General features: G+C 39.5%; 1 protein-coding gene across 1 annotated transcript in view; it reads left to right on the forward strand.

Annotated features, from left to right (window-relative positions):
- The first annotated feature begins 363 nt into the window (after positions 1 to 363).
- Positions 364 to 17,743, forward strand: part of LOC126480856 (splicing factor 3B subunit 6) — a 33,296-nt gene continuing 15,916 nt past the window's right edge. Inside the window, exon 1 of the mRNA XM_050104229.1 lies at positions 364 to 525. Within this exon, the coding sequence (XP_049960186.1) occupies positions 490 to 525 (36 nt within the window). The 5' untranslated portion in view covers positions 364 to 489. The remainder of the gene's footprint in view (positions 526 to 17,743) is intronic.

Below are 17,743 nucleotides of genomic sequence, written 5' to 3' on the forward strand. Positions count from 1 at the left end.
TTCCAACTTCCAGATTTGCGTACATCTCGTATCTGCGCAAATTTCCTGTCCACATGCAACCGTCTATATGCACAGATGTGATGTGCACAGACATTGGCGCAGACAGATCGTTGTATGCGGACGGGCATTAAAAAATTGATGTCTGTGGAAACCCCGCGAATTACTATAGAAACACTCTGTTTCCTTGATTGAAAGAAAGAATAAAAACCCTTCGGAAAAATAAATCGTTATGTCGATGTGCTTAGTCGTGTTCATATTTAAAGGATAAATGTTTAGTTTTACTCCACGCTTGTAATTACGGGAAGCTAGGAGCAACGCGAATTTCCGTGGGAAAATCTGTAAAGCCATTAACTTTGATTTCGCTATTGTCAAAGACCTTAGGTTGTTGTTATCGTTGCCAGGATTAGGAAAGTTGTTGTATGTTGTTGTTGCAGTGATTGGCGTAATTGTATCTGACAAATCATTTTAAGAACGTATTGAGTTTAAAAAATGGCGACGTTAGCATTGATGCAGCGGAGGGCAAATGTGAGTAGCAAGTGCCTTGAGAACTTGTATCAATTAATGTTTTTCCATGCGTGCCTCAGATTGAGTGTGCTGTTTTCGTGCTTAAAGTGAGTGTTACATTATGATATTTTGTTAACACATTAGCGATTGTTATATTATACATGACCGCAGTTCTGTTGTAGTGGGCATATTATTGAGTTCGTCGTTTTCAGCCTTGCGAGAACTTTGTTGCTGCTGAGCTCACTTGTGACTTCGCTCGCCACATATTGAATCTTAATGATGAATAAGTCTTTTTCTCATTGACTTTTGATAAACTATCGATTGCAAGTGATTTTGCAAATTACTCTCACCGTTTAATGTTTTTTCGAGCTGATGGCCCCTACATGGAACTGATCAGCATGATGAAGACCTAGCTGAGTAAATAACGAAGTTGCACCACTCAGTGGCGTTGGAAGCATAGATCATTTTTAGATGGTTTATTTTTCTTCTGCCGACAAGTGCTAATCATCAGTGATAAGATGGTAGACGCTTTTAACGCAGAAGGCAGTAACACACAAAGTATAAACGAAGCCTATTACAGGGCTGTGCTGTTACTTTGTTACAGAAATGTCAAACTTTGAAGATCGCTTGTACATTTATTTATAAAATCTGTTTGCATAATTAACAAAGTTATTATTCCAGGTATCATTTGTTTTAGACCTTAAACAATTAGAAAACTGACTTGATGGTCAGCGTTATTTCTGTTTCTTTTTGACCCTGTCACTCTGAATTTGCACGTCATATTTCATCTCACAATCAAAGTACTGCCATATGCTTATACGTCCATTTACATAGTTGACAAAGTGACTATCAAAAGTATATCAGATGCTAAGCTTGTCTCAGATGACTAGTATTGTTTGCTTTTGCCACACCTCCAGCATGAAACACAGAAATGGTCTAAAGTAATGCATTGGACTAACCCCCTCCCCTTGAATCTTGGATGAGGTGACAGACTGGTCTGTAGCACAGCCCGAGATTAGGTTAGGCTGGAAAGTGACAGTTTTGTTGTGAGTTGGCAAAGCCAATAATGCGAAAGCAGAAAATGTGTTTGTGGTAACAAATTGACCAGTGGTGAAGTGCAATGTTTATAACTGCACCATATTGAAAAATGTAAGGTAGTCTTGTATGTAACATTTCACACATAAATGTGGGGAAGCAATTAACATGTTTGATGTTTACAAATTTCTCTTCTTCAGAAATGGTTTTCTTGCCGTTGCCAATCTGTATTTTATATCCTCTGTACTGCGGCCATCATCAGTTATTTTGCCACCCAAATAATAAAGCTAGTCTTTTTCTTTAGGGGGATTGGTGCTAGAACTTCGAACTGCTTTTTAGTGCAGTGTGGTGCACATATACATGTATTAACAGCTACATGTGCTTTTAATTGGCTTCTGATATCATAATTTTGTTACATTATTGTTATTAGCCTTAAGTTATCACTGCCAGATAAATATAGGGATCTTCCAGAGTTCTTCATACATTAAGGTCTTCAACATGTTGCAACAAATTTGTCTCGCTTTTTTCCCCTGCATGTCAGTCTGTTTTCCATTTAGTTGTCCTCTAAAATTTTTCCTTATCAAAAAGACACCAACACAGAAGCTCCTTAGTCCTTATCGCATCCTGTAATATTGCTGTATTGGCAGCTCACTTCCATTTCAGTTTTGTTTAAATAGTCACTGTCACACACTCAATTTATGTATTGTCTCCTATCATTTTCTGTGTGGTTTTTGTCCCTTCATGTTATGCTCAACCTGCTTATATTATTTCCATTGCTCAGTGGGCAGCCCTTAATTTTTGAAGTGTTTGAGCACATTTGCTTCAGTTTATAAGTTGATACTGTCAGTATACACTGGTTGTAGGCTTCCTTACATTCAAAATTTACCTGTGCTTTTGAATACTACGCAGAATTTCCCAAATAAACTTCAAACCATTTTTATTCACATGTTTGTGTGTGTGCGTGCTTGCATGTGTACGTGCGTGTGCGCGCGCTTTCAACTGCCTTAAGTGCAGTATACAGATTTGTCAACTTTTTCGATAACTATATGATTAACTGTTGCTATTCTGATATTGGCATACAGTTTGTTTAATATTTTTGTCATCCTGTAGTTGATATTAAGGCCTGATGCCATATTTGCTTTCTTCAGTTCTTCCATCCTTTGCTGAATGTCTTCTGGATCTGAAAAAAAAGGTCATCTGCAAATTGAAGATGGTTCGTATAAGATCCATGTATGTGAATTCCTACCACATCCCATTTCACTGATTGAAAATCTCTTCCAAAGCTGCAGAAAATAGTTTTGGTGAAATGGAGTTCCCTTGTGTAACTCCTTTCTTAGGTTGGCTGGTTGATTTGGGGGAGGGGACTTAACAGCGAGGGTCATCAGTCGGGAGGAAAAGGGAGGGAACCATCTTGGCATTTGCCTGAAGCGATATAGGGAAATCATGAAAAAGATAAATCAGGATCGCCAATCGCAGTTTCGAACCATTTCTTCCTGAATGCGAGTCCAGTGTGCGCGCCACCTTGTTCAGTCTCCTTTCTTAATTCTGACACTTTCATCCCCTTCATATAATCAGATGCCAGCTTTAGCTTTGTTGTATAACATTCTGTTGCTTGGTTCTCTTTCATATATGCTGGTATACATCTTTTTGCATTTGTCCCTGCGCATGCTCTTTGCGATTGCAGTGAGATGGCATTCGGTTTATGACGTAAGGACATTGCCTGCAGTGAATTCCAATTTATGAACCGTGCCTTTAGACGAGAGTTTCAGAATCTAATACTGAGTTTTGTCCAGTGATACTGGAGTTTGATATAGCACTCGTTTATAAACATTTGGCTTCTGAAGAAACTTAAAATTGCTTGCAAATAACGTCTTCTTGCCCCATCTGCCACCTTGACATCACAACATAGTTGACAGGGGTACCAATGCAGATATTGGAGAACTCTTGGTTTCTGCCTAACTGAATGATGCTATGCTGCATCTGTTTATACAGATGGCTTGAAAACCACTAAAAGGATAATTTACACGTATTTTTCAATGAAAGAACTAAATTGTTTGAATAGGTTAGACTCCCTGAAAGACATCAGTAAGAACTGAGCACACTGCAATCTTAGAAAGTCTGGTACGTGTAATGTTTGAAGAAACAATACAATCCTTTGTCATGTTGTACATTATTAACTATAGGCTAAATGGCATTTTCACCTTAAAAGAAAAATTTCTTAGTAGATGCTGTAAAATAGTGAGATAGATTTGCTTCGTAGTTCTCAGCACTATTAGTTCTTTCCTTGGGGAGGAGAAAGGGTTAGGTTGTGGAAGGTTAAATAATAAGAGCAGGATACTCACACCCTATGACGAGAGGGACCCACTTGTTCTGAGAATGAGGGGCAATGAAGCTCTTTATTAGGTCAGGATAGTGTCAGTTACTTTCATGTGTAACAGTGGCACTAAATATTTTGCCTCTTGAAGGTATGTATTGGCAAACAGTTTTATTTCAAAAATAAAACTGGTAACCATTTGGTTTATGAAATGTTGGAAGTGCTATAGGTTAGGTTAACCAGTGTGAAATTTGAAACAAAAAGGACTATCCTGCCTTTGATTAAAAACCCTGTGTGGAATCACTGGCAGTTAAAAGGTGGGTGCTGTCGGGATTGGTGAGGCAAAATATGATAAAATTCTGACAACAGACTTCCTTTACAGCAATAATATGTCTTGTGGAACAAAGCCAGTACACAAAGCAGTGCACAATATTCAGGAGACACATTTTCTCTCAGAATGACAAGCAGAGAGAGTGTCATTGTGTTACATCAATGGAAAAAAAAACCACACAGAACCAAGCAAAATAAAGTTTTACTCTGCAGCAGATTGAAAACTTCATTCTGGAAACATCCTCCAGGCTGTAGCAACAGGAGTGCTAGTTCTGCAAGTTTCGCAGAAAAGCTTCTGTGAAATTCGGAAGGTAGGAGACAAGATACTGGCGGAAGTAAGGCTGTGAGGGCGGGTTGTGAGTCGTGTTTCTTGTTCCATGAATGGTTCGGGTTGCTGAAAAAAGTTTTTCTAGTTTTAACTGTAGCAAATCAGCTTCTTTTTTGTCAGTAAAGTGAAAATGAATGTTGCCCACAGAAAAGCAGAGGTCCCGAGTTCGAGTCTCGATGCGGCACACGATTGTGATCTTCCAGGAAGTTTCATAATAGAACCAAGCAGTTTAATAAATGTAGACTGTTGCAAAGTTTATAATGAGTCAGGTGGTTTTATACAGTTCAACATATTCCTATTTAAATTTATCTCAATTTTTGAAATGGTTACCCCAGACAAATTATTATAATTGTTAAAATATCAAATCATTTCATTCTTGAAAGGGTCAGTCCATGTGAAATCAACCAGGGGTCTGGTTCTTGGTGTCTCAGAGTTGGATAACTTTTTGTACATTTATAGTAGTTGTAATTTGCAGGAAAAATCCCAAATTAACTTTTTTTTATCTTTCTTATTTGAGCTGTTGATTTTTAAAACCTCCAAAATATTTAAACTTTACAAAATCACCATATCTCAAAATCTATTTGACTTGCATCCCTAAAATTTGTACCATTTTATTACAGTTTCTTATAAGCTTTAGATGTATTTGCTAATTTGTAGTATTCATAACAAGCTGAATTTTTCCAGATTAAATTATTTTTAATATTTCAAAAATGGAATTAATTTTTTGTTTAAAAATGTGCATTAGTGTGTTTGTTAATGTGTGTGCCAAATTTCATGATGGTGTTCCAATGGGAACTTATTAAAATATATTTTATTTTACTGGTAAGTGCAGCACCTAGTGCATAGTCTGTATGGCATTGGACTTGCTACTGGGTCATTCCATATCAAATCACCCAATAAAAAATAAATTTTACACCCACCTCCTTAGATTTTCATGAAATTTGGCTCAAATGGTTCTAATACCATCCTGCAAATTTTTTTTGCTGTATCTCTTATAGTTTTTTTTATATAAATTTTTAAAGTTTTTATGTTTTGCGTTTTCCGAACCTTTGGAAATGGTAAATTTAATTTGTATTCAAAACTTTAAAATTGCTTATCTTAAAAACTCTTTTGTTTTATAAGAATTGCAATATCTAGGGTCTCGGACCTGATAGAATGCTCAAATTTGTTTTAATTTACTCTCTTAAACATATAGGCTACTTGATAAAACAAAAATAATGATGGCTTTTTAACATGTTTGTTAATTATAGTAGATTACATTAGAATTATGTACAAAGATAGTGTACTTACGACCCAACTGATTGCTTGAAACATTGAATTTTTTGAGTAATTTTGTCTTTTTAATAAACATTAATGCTGATTCAAACTGTTTTTCCACTTCATCCAAGAGCTTTCAGTTCTTTTGATACAGTCTTTTTTGAAGTAATACATTCTTCCAGTGCCGCTTGATGGAGGTGCGTCTACTACACAAACTATGTGCCCCAAAGGCACTATGCAAGAATCTTCTCTTTCAGGCCAGTAAAATGATGCAGCTGGTCCTGAAGGATGTAGAAATAGAATTTCTGCATCTTCTTCATCATTGAATATTGTTTTTACCAGTCCAAGGTACCAGTTACCATCATAATTTGCAGCCACATAGCTATTTATGGATGGTTCAACACAAACCCAATCACAAGAAGAATGGAAAGAAAAGACTAAGGAGGGTTTTACACTATCTGTAGTCCTTCTAATTTCAAGGTTGTTTGTTGGAAGTGGTTTGAAGTTATGAAAACTTCTTGTTCCATGAATGGTTCGGGTTGCTGAAAAACGTTTTTCTAGTTTTAACCGTAGCAAATCAGCTTCTTTTTTGTCAGTAAAGTGAAAATGAATGTTTTCAATATTTTTTTCACAAAACTTGTACACATCGATTGCTGTCATTATTTGTTCTTCATCTGAAAGCTGTAGACTGGCTTTCCTTAAAATTCTTTTAATAGTTCCTCCTAGGCCATCACAAATTGACTTCCCATGGCTTGTTGCAAAAAAAGAGTGTTGGGCCTTCAAATTAAAGTCTCTCAAGTGTTCAGTCAAATTTTTAAAACTGTTTCTATTTTTGTACTGCCCAGCACAACCATCTGTAAAGTAGTGAACTGAGTCAATGTCAGTATGATGTAATGACAGCCACTTTGTAATTTCTTTTTGTACAAAGTTAACAAAACCAGTGTCATGTTCTTGGTCATCACTAATAAAACAGTGGTTGGAAACAAAAACATTGTTTTCCTCATTTCTTAGAAAAACTCCAACTGGGTGTAGAGTACAACCACCTCTATTCCAATGGTAACTTTGGATCTCATTTTGTATAACAAAGGAATAATTTTCAGTGAAATCCATCACAATAATTGCTGTTTTGGGTGGTGGGTCTTCTTTCAATCTTTTAAAGGCTGCTGATTGGGATTTTGCTATAAACGAGTGCGGGGTGAGCTTTTCCAATGACCTAACCAATAAAGAAATGTAGTCTTCAACACTGATAGACTCTTCGATCATTTCTGCCCTGTCTGTGTTAACCCACTGACTGATTACAATTTCTTCTTCTAAATCATAATCTTCACTTAGTTTTTCATTTAAGTACTCAGTTAGTGCAGTATTTGCAGGACAGCTGTCGCAATGATGTAGCATGCAGTTTTGGTTTTCCGCGTTGCACACAAGCATCTTAATTAGGTCTTTATAAGATTCTTCAATTTTCACAGCATCCAGTAATAGTTTAACATTCTGGTGGATACTGCATACACATACAGTGTGTGTGCCTGCAGCACCAGCAAGGATACACCATTTAGGTCTCAAGAAACAAAATTTTGAAAATCCTACTTCTACCTCAGGATTCTCCCATTTGAAAGAATAATAGAGTTCTCTCAAGTTACGCAAAATGAGTCTTTTTTGCATGTACACATTTTTTTGAACACTTACTTTGTCTTTTGTTCCAGGTAGCACTCTGGAACTTTCATCCTTTTCATAAAAATCTGTTACAAGTCTTAATGTATTTTCAGAAAGAGTTTTACCTTTTTTGGACCAGGAGTTTCCAAAATACCCTTTTCAGATTTTAGCTTTCTAGCTTGTCGCACCATGTACTCACTTACATTGAATTCTTTCATCACTTTATTTTGACTCCAGGAATCTGTAGCCAAGGTCAGAATCTGGATTTTTTCTAGACCTCCCAACAGATGAAATCTTCTCTTTCATAAGAGAAACCATTACATCAAAATCCTTTGCTTTCTCAACCACACTTGTATCTTCTTTTCATCATCAGTACTTGGTGCATCATATTTTAATGCTTTTGAAACCACCTTTTTTTGCAATCTTTTCAATACTGCTAACCTTCCTTTTAAAATAAGACCCTTTACTTTGTTCTGACAAGCCATGAAGCTTTATCAGTGTTAAACCTAAATTATCAAGAGCAATGTTTGTTTGTACGAGGGATTCATTTCTGGATTCCAATTATTCTAATTCAACCATGACTTCATCATCTGTTTCACTTTCATTGACTTCAACTCTTAATTTTTCCTCACAAAAGTTACGGCATGTTGAGCAAAGCTTTTGTCCAGGTTTTATGCTAATATTTTTTGTCAGTAATTGTTTAGAAAGATCCAAGCCTACACTTCTCAACAATTTTTTGATGGGCTTTTTGTGTTTTTTTAGTGGGTCTACACATGTTGTTTGATACTTTTCAAAAACATTTAAAAAGTAGTAGCTGTGGTGTGAACATATATTCTTAAATTCGCACAGATTAATTCCAGATCGTAAGTGGATCAAATCTTTTTCTTCCTCACTCAATTCAGATACCGGTTGTAACTTTTTTGAAGGTGTGTAGGTTGTTTGGAAACAGTCAGATTTTTTAAAAAACCCTACGCTACAGGTTTGAATATCTGACATACTGATTTCACTTTTGGTCTGATTACTGTTCTGGTTACTTTTATAGGATATTGGAAAAGAATCTCTGTAAACTAAGTAACAGTACTTACTGAAAGTTCGAATAAACTTAATAAAATACTATCCACCACTATTTCACACTGTAATAATTTTTTACTTCAAAACACAGGAGTAACATAACAAAATCCAAGCGTACATTGTTACTCCAAGAAGACAAAAACTTATTTTCAGTGTCTAAGTCACTTGGTACTTTTTATTTTTAAAATACAATTAATATTATTTTAAAAATTAGATAACTATAAAACAGGTTAAAAAGCCAACATAATTTTTCTTTTGTCTAATAGCCTATACAATTAAGAGTATTTTAAAACAAATTTGAGCTTTCTATAAAAAAAACACACTTGTAAATTTTTTTCCATTTGGAAGATTTTAATATATATTTATGGTGATTTGTTTTTTAACATTTAGATATAATACACAAACTTATTCCAAAATTTCATACTGATATCTTGAGTATTCTTTAATATACAAATTTTTTTAGTTGTGAGGACACGTTCCGACTGCTGAAACAACGCCAAATCTAAAAACTTTAAAAATTTATAAAAAAAACTATAAGAGATAGAGCAAAAAAAATTTACAAGTGCTTTCAGGATGATAAAAGAAGTAATTGTACCAAGTTTCATCAAAATCTGACATGGTTGGTGTCAAGGCCTGGGTGACTTGACATGGAATGACCCCCCTAAGATGTGGTAAGTCAAAAACCTCGTAAGGCAGCAAATCATTATCTTTTGTTTAGTGACAGTCAGTTTAATACAGTATTAGAATTATTCACTTATATTTAATTTCACATTTGGCTTTCCCACATTAACAGTGAAAATATTTTAACATACACAATAATAATACATGCCCAAAAGACATTTCACTAATTGACTTAATTATACCTTAATTTTACAAATACATTAATATCAGTATTATTAATTAAATGATTGTGTAGCTGTTGTTATTTAACTGTGTGCTAATTGAGTGCCTTGAGAAGCGAATTTTTTTTTACTCATCTTTGACAAGAAAGATATTATGGTGACCCACCAGCAATCTTATTAGACTCTAAGATTATGTATTACATTTTTCTTTCAAATGACATAACCTTATTCTCTCAAGCAGTAGTGTCAGATTATTGATGTAACAACACCTCTGCCCCCACCCTCCCCTCACTGCCCCGTCCCCGGGGCTCACTGGTGTTTGGCAGGTTTGTGCTTGGCTACCAGGGGCCCCCAGCCTTTGCAATGTTTTTTCCCTTCCGTGCTACATGTCTGTCTTCTTGCTATTCTTTTTCCTCTCCCTTGGTCAATGTGTGTGGGGTGTTTTTGGAAATTTGTTCTGCATTTTCAGTAGCCTCTATCAGAAAAGTCTCTCCACTCTTTCTTGTTCCTTTTTTTTCTTTATTTGTTCCCATTCTCCGGTCCTTCCTCTGCTTCAGCATTTGAGGTTTCTCTTTTCGTCTTCCTCCCTGTGTGCTTTTGAACGCTGACCCACGAATCTGACATGGAACAGGTATCTGAGTAATATGTAACTCCCAGCTCTGAGTCGACAGTTAGGGCTCGCATCTACCCCCTGGTACAGGCTAGACCCAAGGAGGGGTGATTGCCTGAGCTACTACCTTCCCAAATTGTCGATTGGTTCCTCTGACAGGTGTTTGGAAGTCTGAACTGGGGTGTGTGCGCCACCTACTGATCGGGGGAGGGGGTCCCCAGTTGGAAGGAGCATGCCATCGGAGGTGCTGGCAATCATGGGGGATTTTCTCGCAATGAACCAATCACCAGCAGAGTCAATGTCTACTAAACATAAGCGGAATGAGGCTAACGATTCCGAGAGCCTTCCAGTTGAACATGGTTGCTTGTGCTTTCACATACAAGGCAGTCAGTCCTTTGCTACAGTAAATCCATTTATTATTCAGAAAGGTGTTGATGCAGTTGCTGGCCCTGTGAAATCCTGCTGCCGTTAATACGATGGTACGTTGCTTTTGGAGACTACTTCTGATTCTCAAACAGAACTACTAGCAGCTTCGCTCCTCCAATGCTATCCTGTTCATGTTGAGGCCCATCAAATGTTGAATTCTTCTTATGGTGTTATTTACACTAGGATACTTTATGGTCTGAGCGAGGCAGAAATCCATACGTACCTCTCTGGTCAGGGTGCCATTGCAGTCCATCAGGTGATGAGAAAGGTAGATGCATCCTTAGTACCCACACACACTCTTTTTCTCACTTTTGATAGAATGGTACTTCCATTAGAGATCAAAGCAGGTCGTTACAGCCACACTGAAACATCCTGTCAACCCCCCCCCCCCCCCCCCCAATCAAAGCCACCAAATGCATCCTGTGGTAGACATGCTCAGGAGGGCAATTGTCTGCCTCCTCCTCCCTCCTGTATCAATTGCAGTGGCGACCGAGGCACCTCCTCTCGAGATTGTTCCGTGTATCTTGATGAGTGAGGCGTCCAAGAGATACAGGTGAAGGAAAAAGTGCCTTACCCAGTTGTTCGCAAGTTGTCAGCTAGTCGGAAACCCTGTGGTCTATCATCTGGCACTTACAGTACTGTGCATGCTACATCCCACTCCACAAATGACATGGCCACGCAGACATGCAACCTCAGACACAGCACTGTGGTTATAAAATCACCCAGTGTCGTGGTAACATCCCCATCTCCTCTTCTAGCTTTGCAACAAGTCACCAAACTTTCGCCTCAAGGGGCAAAGTCACCTGCTACACAACTGGCAGGCTGGAAAGGAGAAAAGGTGTACTCCCACAAAGACTTCGTACGTCCCTACAGCCAACAAAGATCTGAATCTGCCTCTGCCAAATGGGAAGGCTCCAAGTAATCAAGAAAAGGCGAACGGTCTTCTCCTACACCAACTTGGAGATCCTCTTCAATGGTGTCACCATGTGATACCTTTTCCCGGCTGACCACCATGTCGCCAGTGCGCACCACTAGCCGTTTTTCTGCCCTGGACTCCATAGAACGACGGAAGGAGAATTCCAACACCTCTTTAGATTGCATGGAGCAGGATCCTCCAGCCTCTGTACCCTGCAGCAGTGAGTTTTTGAAGGCTGGCACTTGGCAGCCGCTGAGGTGGCACACTTTCATTTTTTCACTGCTCCCCTTTCCTCAACATGACTCTCCTCCAATGGAATGTTCATGGCCTTCAATCCAACAAAGATGACTTACAGCCACTCTTGGCGTAGCAGCAACCACTTGTTATTTGGCTCCAGGAAACAAAATTGCATCCTCAAGACTGCTTTGAGCTCTTGCATTTCCTCCCTATCTGCTTTGACCTTCTGCCCACTCCCTCTGAGAACAGCATTCCATCTCATGGGGGAGTTGTGCTGCTTATCCAGGATGATGATCATAGTCAACCCATCTCCCTGACTACCAAGCTTCAAGCTCTTGCAGCTGCGTTTTGCTTCCTCACCTGACCTTTTCCCTTTGTACTGTTTACATCCCTCCATAATTCAGTGTCACCAGGGCAGACTACCTCCAGCTTATTGGGCAGCTCCCTCGCCCCGTTTTGCTATTCAGTGACTAATGCGCACCATCCTCTTTGTGGTTCTCCCAGAACCTGTCCATGAGGTGTCCTCTTGGCTGACCTCAATTGATTTAACCGCATCTGCCTTAACACGGGAGCACTCACTTTCCTTTCAGACTCCAAGCACACCTATTCCCTTTGGACCTCTCCTTCTGCACTGCCCTGCTTGCCAGTCATCTCGAGTGGCCCATTCTCTTAAGTACTCGAGTGACCATTTCCTGTGTGCTATCCATTTGCTGACTCCTATCCACCTACATGCACACCCAAATGACAGCTCTCTAAAGCTGACTGGAGGCTTCACTCCTCCTTGGTGACCTTCGATGAACAACATTTCCCCAGTTGTGATGACCAGGCAGAATATCGTACAAACATTATCCTAATTGCTGCAGAACATTCCAGTCCTCACACTTTCTCTTCACTGTGCTGTGTCCTGCTCCCTTGGTGGCCTGACGCGTGCCGCGATGCAATTTGCACACGGTGATGAGTTCTCCATGTTTTTATCCGTAATCCTACAGTGGCAAGCTGCATTCATTCTTAGGGTTAGCAGATCACTAACTGCATTTCCTTCACTAGTTCTGTTAACAGTTTCACTCCCTCGTCCGTCAAGTGGGCTAACCTCTGACAGTTCTCTGGTACCAAGATCCATTCCCCAGTTTCTGGCTTGACAGTAACAGATGGTGTCATAGTGGACTCTGTTGCTGTCTCCAACACCTTGGGCCACTGTTTTGCAGAGATTTTGAGCTCCACCCACTATTATCTTGCCTTTCTCCATCGGAAACGAGTGGAGGAGGCTCGAGCAATACCCTTCTCTTCTCAGAATTGTGAGTGCTACAATGTCACGTTTATTCTGAGGGAGCTAGATCACGCTCTCACTTCATCCCGATTCTCTGCCTCAGGGCTGGATGATGTTCACATTCAGATGTTGCAGAACCTATTTCTTGTGGACAAGCACTTTCTCCTTCATATGTACAATTGCATCTGGGCAGAAAGCATGTTTCCCAGACACTGGCATGAAGCCACTTTCATACCCATACCTAATTCTGGTAAGTACAAACACCTTCATTTTAGTCACCACCCCATTTCTCTCACTAGCTGTGTTTGCAAGGTGATGGAAAGTATGATTCATGCCCGGCTGGTATGGTGGCTCGAGTCTTACAATTTACTAACCACTGTATGGTATGGATTTTGAGCATGCCGTCCTGCAGTTGACCATCTCCTCACTTTGTCAACTTATGTCATGAATGGATTTCTGTGGAACTTTGGCCACATTTTTCGATTTGGAGAAAGCCTATGACTCCTGCTTGAAGACTGATATCCTTCATACACTCTACACTTGGGGCTGCCATGGCCGTATGTCCCATTCCCTTCAGGAATTATTTAAAAGACTGAATTTTCAAGGTATGTGTAGGTTCTGCCTTGTCGGACACCTTTATCCAGGATAATGGTGTGCCTCAGGGTTCTGTCCTGTGTGTTGTCCTCTTTGCTATCACCATTACCCCTATAATGGCCTGTCTGCCGCCGGTCATCTCCGGCTCCCTTTTTGTTGACGATTTTCCGATCTATTGTAGTTCACCACGAACTTGTCTTGTTGAGCAGCATCTCCAGCAGTATCTGTCGCCTTTACTCAAAGAGCATTGACAATGGCTTTCATTTTTCCACTGACAGAATTGTTTCTATCAATTTCTGGTGGAGCAATTGGTTTCTTCCACCATCTTTACATCTAGGGTCTGTTGATTTTCTGTTAAGTGAAACAATGAATTTCCTGGGACTCATGCTCGATAAGAAACATTCTTGGTCCTCCCACATGTCTTAGCTGGCTGCCTGCTGTATGCGGTCCCTGAATGTCCTCCGTGTCCTCAGCGGTACTTCCTGGGGAGCGGATCAGACCACCCTCATCTGTTTGTATAGGTCCCTTGTCCATTTGAAACTAGACTACATGGGTTTTTCGTTTATGCCTCTACATCCTTCTTACTCCATCTCAGTACTATTCACCATTGTGACATCCATTTGGCCACTGGCGCCTTTTACACTATCTTGGTTAAGAGTCTGTATGCAGTAGTTTGAACTACTGCTATCATATTTCCGTGGCTTTCTCCTCAGCAGATACGCATTCCATTCATCTGCCATGCCTGGCCACCCATTCTTCTTCGATGTTTCCTCTGATCCCCAGTATGGGGCACATTTCTATTCTCCGTTACATCTTGGAGTTTGCTTTTGGCTCTTGCTTTGGCAGCTTAACTTCATGCTACCTGCCAGTTTGCCGATGGGTGTGAATCCTTCACCACCTTGGCTTCGTGTTGCAGTGTGTGTTCACTTGATCTTCATTCACTTTCTAAGGACACTACTCCTGTCTCGCTCTATCACCTTAAGTTTCACAACCTTCACATGGAACTTTTTGATAGTACCTTTGGGTACACTGATAACTCTGAGACTGATCGTGGTGTCAGGTGTGCCTTCATCATTGGCACCAATGATTTTTGGTATCTGCTTCCGAAACACTGCTCAGTATTCACAGCAGGCCATGCAGTACATGTGACGACACAGGCTTTTCATCTGCTCTGACTCTCTCATTGCCTTTCAGAGCCTCTTGTGTGTTGTACACCGTCTATCCCTTAGAGCAACGTGTCCAGGAAGGCTGTCACTTGCTCACTCTTGATGTAGCCACTGTGATGTTTATGTGGGTTCCTGGTCATGTCGGTGTGACAGGAAACAAGGCTGCTGATGCTGCTGCCAAGGCTGCAGTCCTCGTACCTCGGCCAGCTACTACTTCCATTCCTTCCAATGATCTCTGTGTTGCCATTTGTCTGTAGGCGGTGTTACTTTGGCATCACCACTTGTCCTTCCTTCATGGGAACAAGCTCTGGGGAATCAAGCTTCTCCCAGAAGCTTGGACGACCTTCTCTCAGCCCTCTCACCATAAAGAGAGCATTTTACCTAGGTTGGTCTTTTTAGCCATCGCCATTTGTTAAGTGATGACCTCCCACCACTTTGTGCTCGTTGTCCATAACCTTCGACGGTTCACCATTTGCTGAGGGAATGCCCATTCTTTAACCACTTACATTCTCTTTTATGTTTTCTGTCTGAGTTAATGGCCATTTTCTAACGATGCTTGGGCTGTTGACCGCCTTTTAATTTTTATCTGTCATAGCAATATAGCAAAGGAAATTTAATCTTTAGTTCAGGACCTATGTTTCGCTATGGTGTATTTTATGGGCCTTTCTCCTAGTTCCTGTTTTTAGTTGTCTTTCCTTGTGTCAATTGGGCTTAATGTGTAGTCATTTTTTAAGTCAATTTTTGTCTTCGTGTTCTATGGTCCTGACATGGGCGCCTATGACCCTAGTTATTTTTGTGCCCTAAAACAAACAAAAAAAAATTACATTCATTTCCAATTAGAATCTGAGGCTTTTCACAGCTCTTCATCTGATAGTATATGTATTCTTTTAGTGGCAGTTGCAGTATTGAATTTATAAAGTATGGAGTTCTTTACTGCATTAAATTTATCTGGTCTTTTACACCTACATCTGTACTTTGCAAACCACCGCAAAGTGCATAACAGAGGGAATTTCCCGTTTTACCAGTTATTATGGTTTCTTCCTGTTCTATTCATGTATAGAATGCCTCTGTGCATACTGTAGTTATTCTAATCTTGTCCTATTGGTCCCTGTGTGAACAGTACGTAGAGGGTTGTGCTATATTCCGAGGGTCATCATTTATAGCTGGTTCTTGAAACTTTGTTAGTAGACTTTCTTGGGTTAGTTCATGCCCATCTTCAAGAATCTGTCAGTTCAGTTTCTTCAGCATCACTGTAACACTGTCACATGGGTCAGACGAACCTGTGACTACTCATGCTGTCCTTCTCTGCATACGTTAAATATCCCCTGTTAGTCCTATTTGATATGGGCTTCACACACTTGAGCAATATTCTAGAATAGTTTGCATGAGTGATTTATAACCAATGTCCTTTGTAGACTGATTGCATTTTCCCAATATGCTACCAATAAATCGAAGTACACCACCTGCTTTACCCTCGACGAAGCCTATATGATCATTCCATTTCATATCCCTACAGAGTGTTATGCCCAGGTGTTTGCATGATTTTACCAATTCCAAGAGTGTCTCACTGATATTGTCATAAGATACTGTGTTTTTTTTCCTTTGGTGAAGTGCACAGTTTTACATTTTTGAACAATTAACGCAAGTTGCCAGTCGTTGCACCACTTCGAAACTTATCAAGATCTGACTGAATATTTATGCATCTTCTGTCAGAAAGTACTTCATTATAGATAGCTGCGTCATCTACATCTGCGTCGTCTGTATGTTGAATTGGCAGCAATGAAGGTCACAAGATACATTCTTCTGTAATTTCAAAACTGTTGTATGAAGTAAAAGTGAAGATACCTGGTAGAAGTAATTATCACAGTGCATGTTACACCTTTATAGAAAATGTTGTGTTATTGTGATATGGGCCTAGAAGGTTCGAATAGTATGCACTGAAGACAGTCACACAGTGACCGAAATCAATCTTTAAAATACAGGATTTCAATCTTTAAGACTGATGCTGACATTTAACCAAAATATATCTGCAAAAAAGTTAGTGGTTACTATTGGTATTACCTGCAAGGGTTCATCATGAACAGAAAGGGTCCCAACACACTTCCATGGGGCACACCTGAAGTTACTTCTACATCTGTCAATGACTCTCCACCCAAGATAACATACTGTATCCTCTCTACCAAAAAGTCCTCAATCCAGTCACAATTTTCACTTGATACCCCATATGATCAAACTTCTGACAATAAGCGTAGGTGTGGTACTAAGTCGAATGCTTTTTGGAAAACAAGAAATACTGCATCTACCTGATTATCTTGATCCAAAGATTTCAGTGTGTTATGTGAGAAAAGTGGGAGCTGGGTTTCACATGATTGACTTTTTCGAAATCCGTGCTGGTTGGCATGGAGGAGGTCATTTTGTTGGAGATAATTCATTATGTTTGAGGTCAGAATATATTCTAAAATTGTACAACAAATTGATGTCAAGGATATTGGACAGTAGTTTTGTGCATACTTCTACCACTGTTCTTGTAGACATATTTGATCTGTGATTTTTCACAAGAACTGAACACATTTTTTTTTGAGGGCTCTTCAATAGAGTGTAGTTAGAAGAGGGACTAACTCAGCCATAAATTCTGTATAAAATCTTATACGGTTTCCATCGGGCCCTGGAGCTTTGTTCAGTTTTAACGATTTCAGTTGTTTTTCAATACCACTGGCTCTACTACTGGTTTCCCTCATCTTTGCAGTGGTAGAAGGATTCAATTGGGGCAATTTTCATGGGTTTTCCTCTGTAAAGAAACATTTGAAAACTGAGTTAAGCACTTCAGCTTTTGCTTTGCTAAAGTCTTGACACTAACTTTGGTGCCACTAACAGCCTTTACATGTGACCAGAATTTCTGTGGCTTTTGTGAAAGATCATACAACGATATTCTGCTATGGTAGTCATTGAAGGCTTCACACATTGATCTCTTGAAAGCCAACGTGCTTTATTCAGCAGCTTTCTATCTGTAGCCCTAACCGTTGTTGTGTACCTTTCATGTATTAGCCTCTGTTTCCGTAGAAGTTTCTTTACAGTGACTGTATACCATGGAGAGTCCTTCCCATTGTGAACTGTTCTACTGAGTATGTATCTATCCAGTGCATACTCCTGTACATACTCCTCTACATACTCCTGCCCTGTTCTGAAAGTTTCAAGT

The sequence above is a fragment of the Schistocerca serialis genome, chromosome 1 (genome assembly GCF_023864345.2).
Source record: "Schistocerca serialis cubense isolate TAMUIC-IGC-003099 chromosome 1, iqSchSeri2.2, whole genome shotgun sequence".
Classification (NCBI taxonomy): Eukaryota; Metazoa; Arthropoda; class Insecta; order Orthoptera; family Acrididae; genus Schistocerca; species Schistocerca serialis.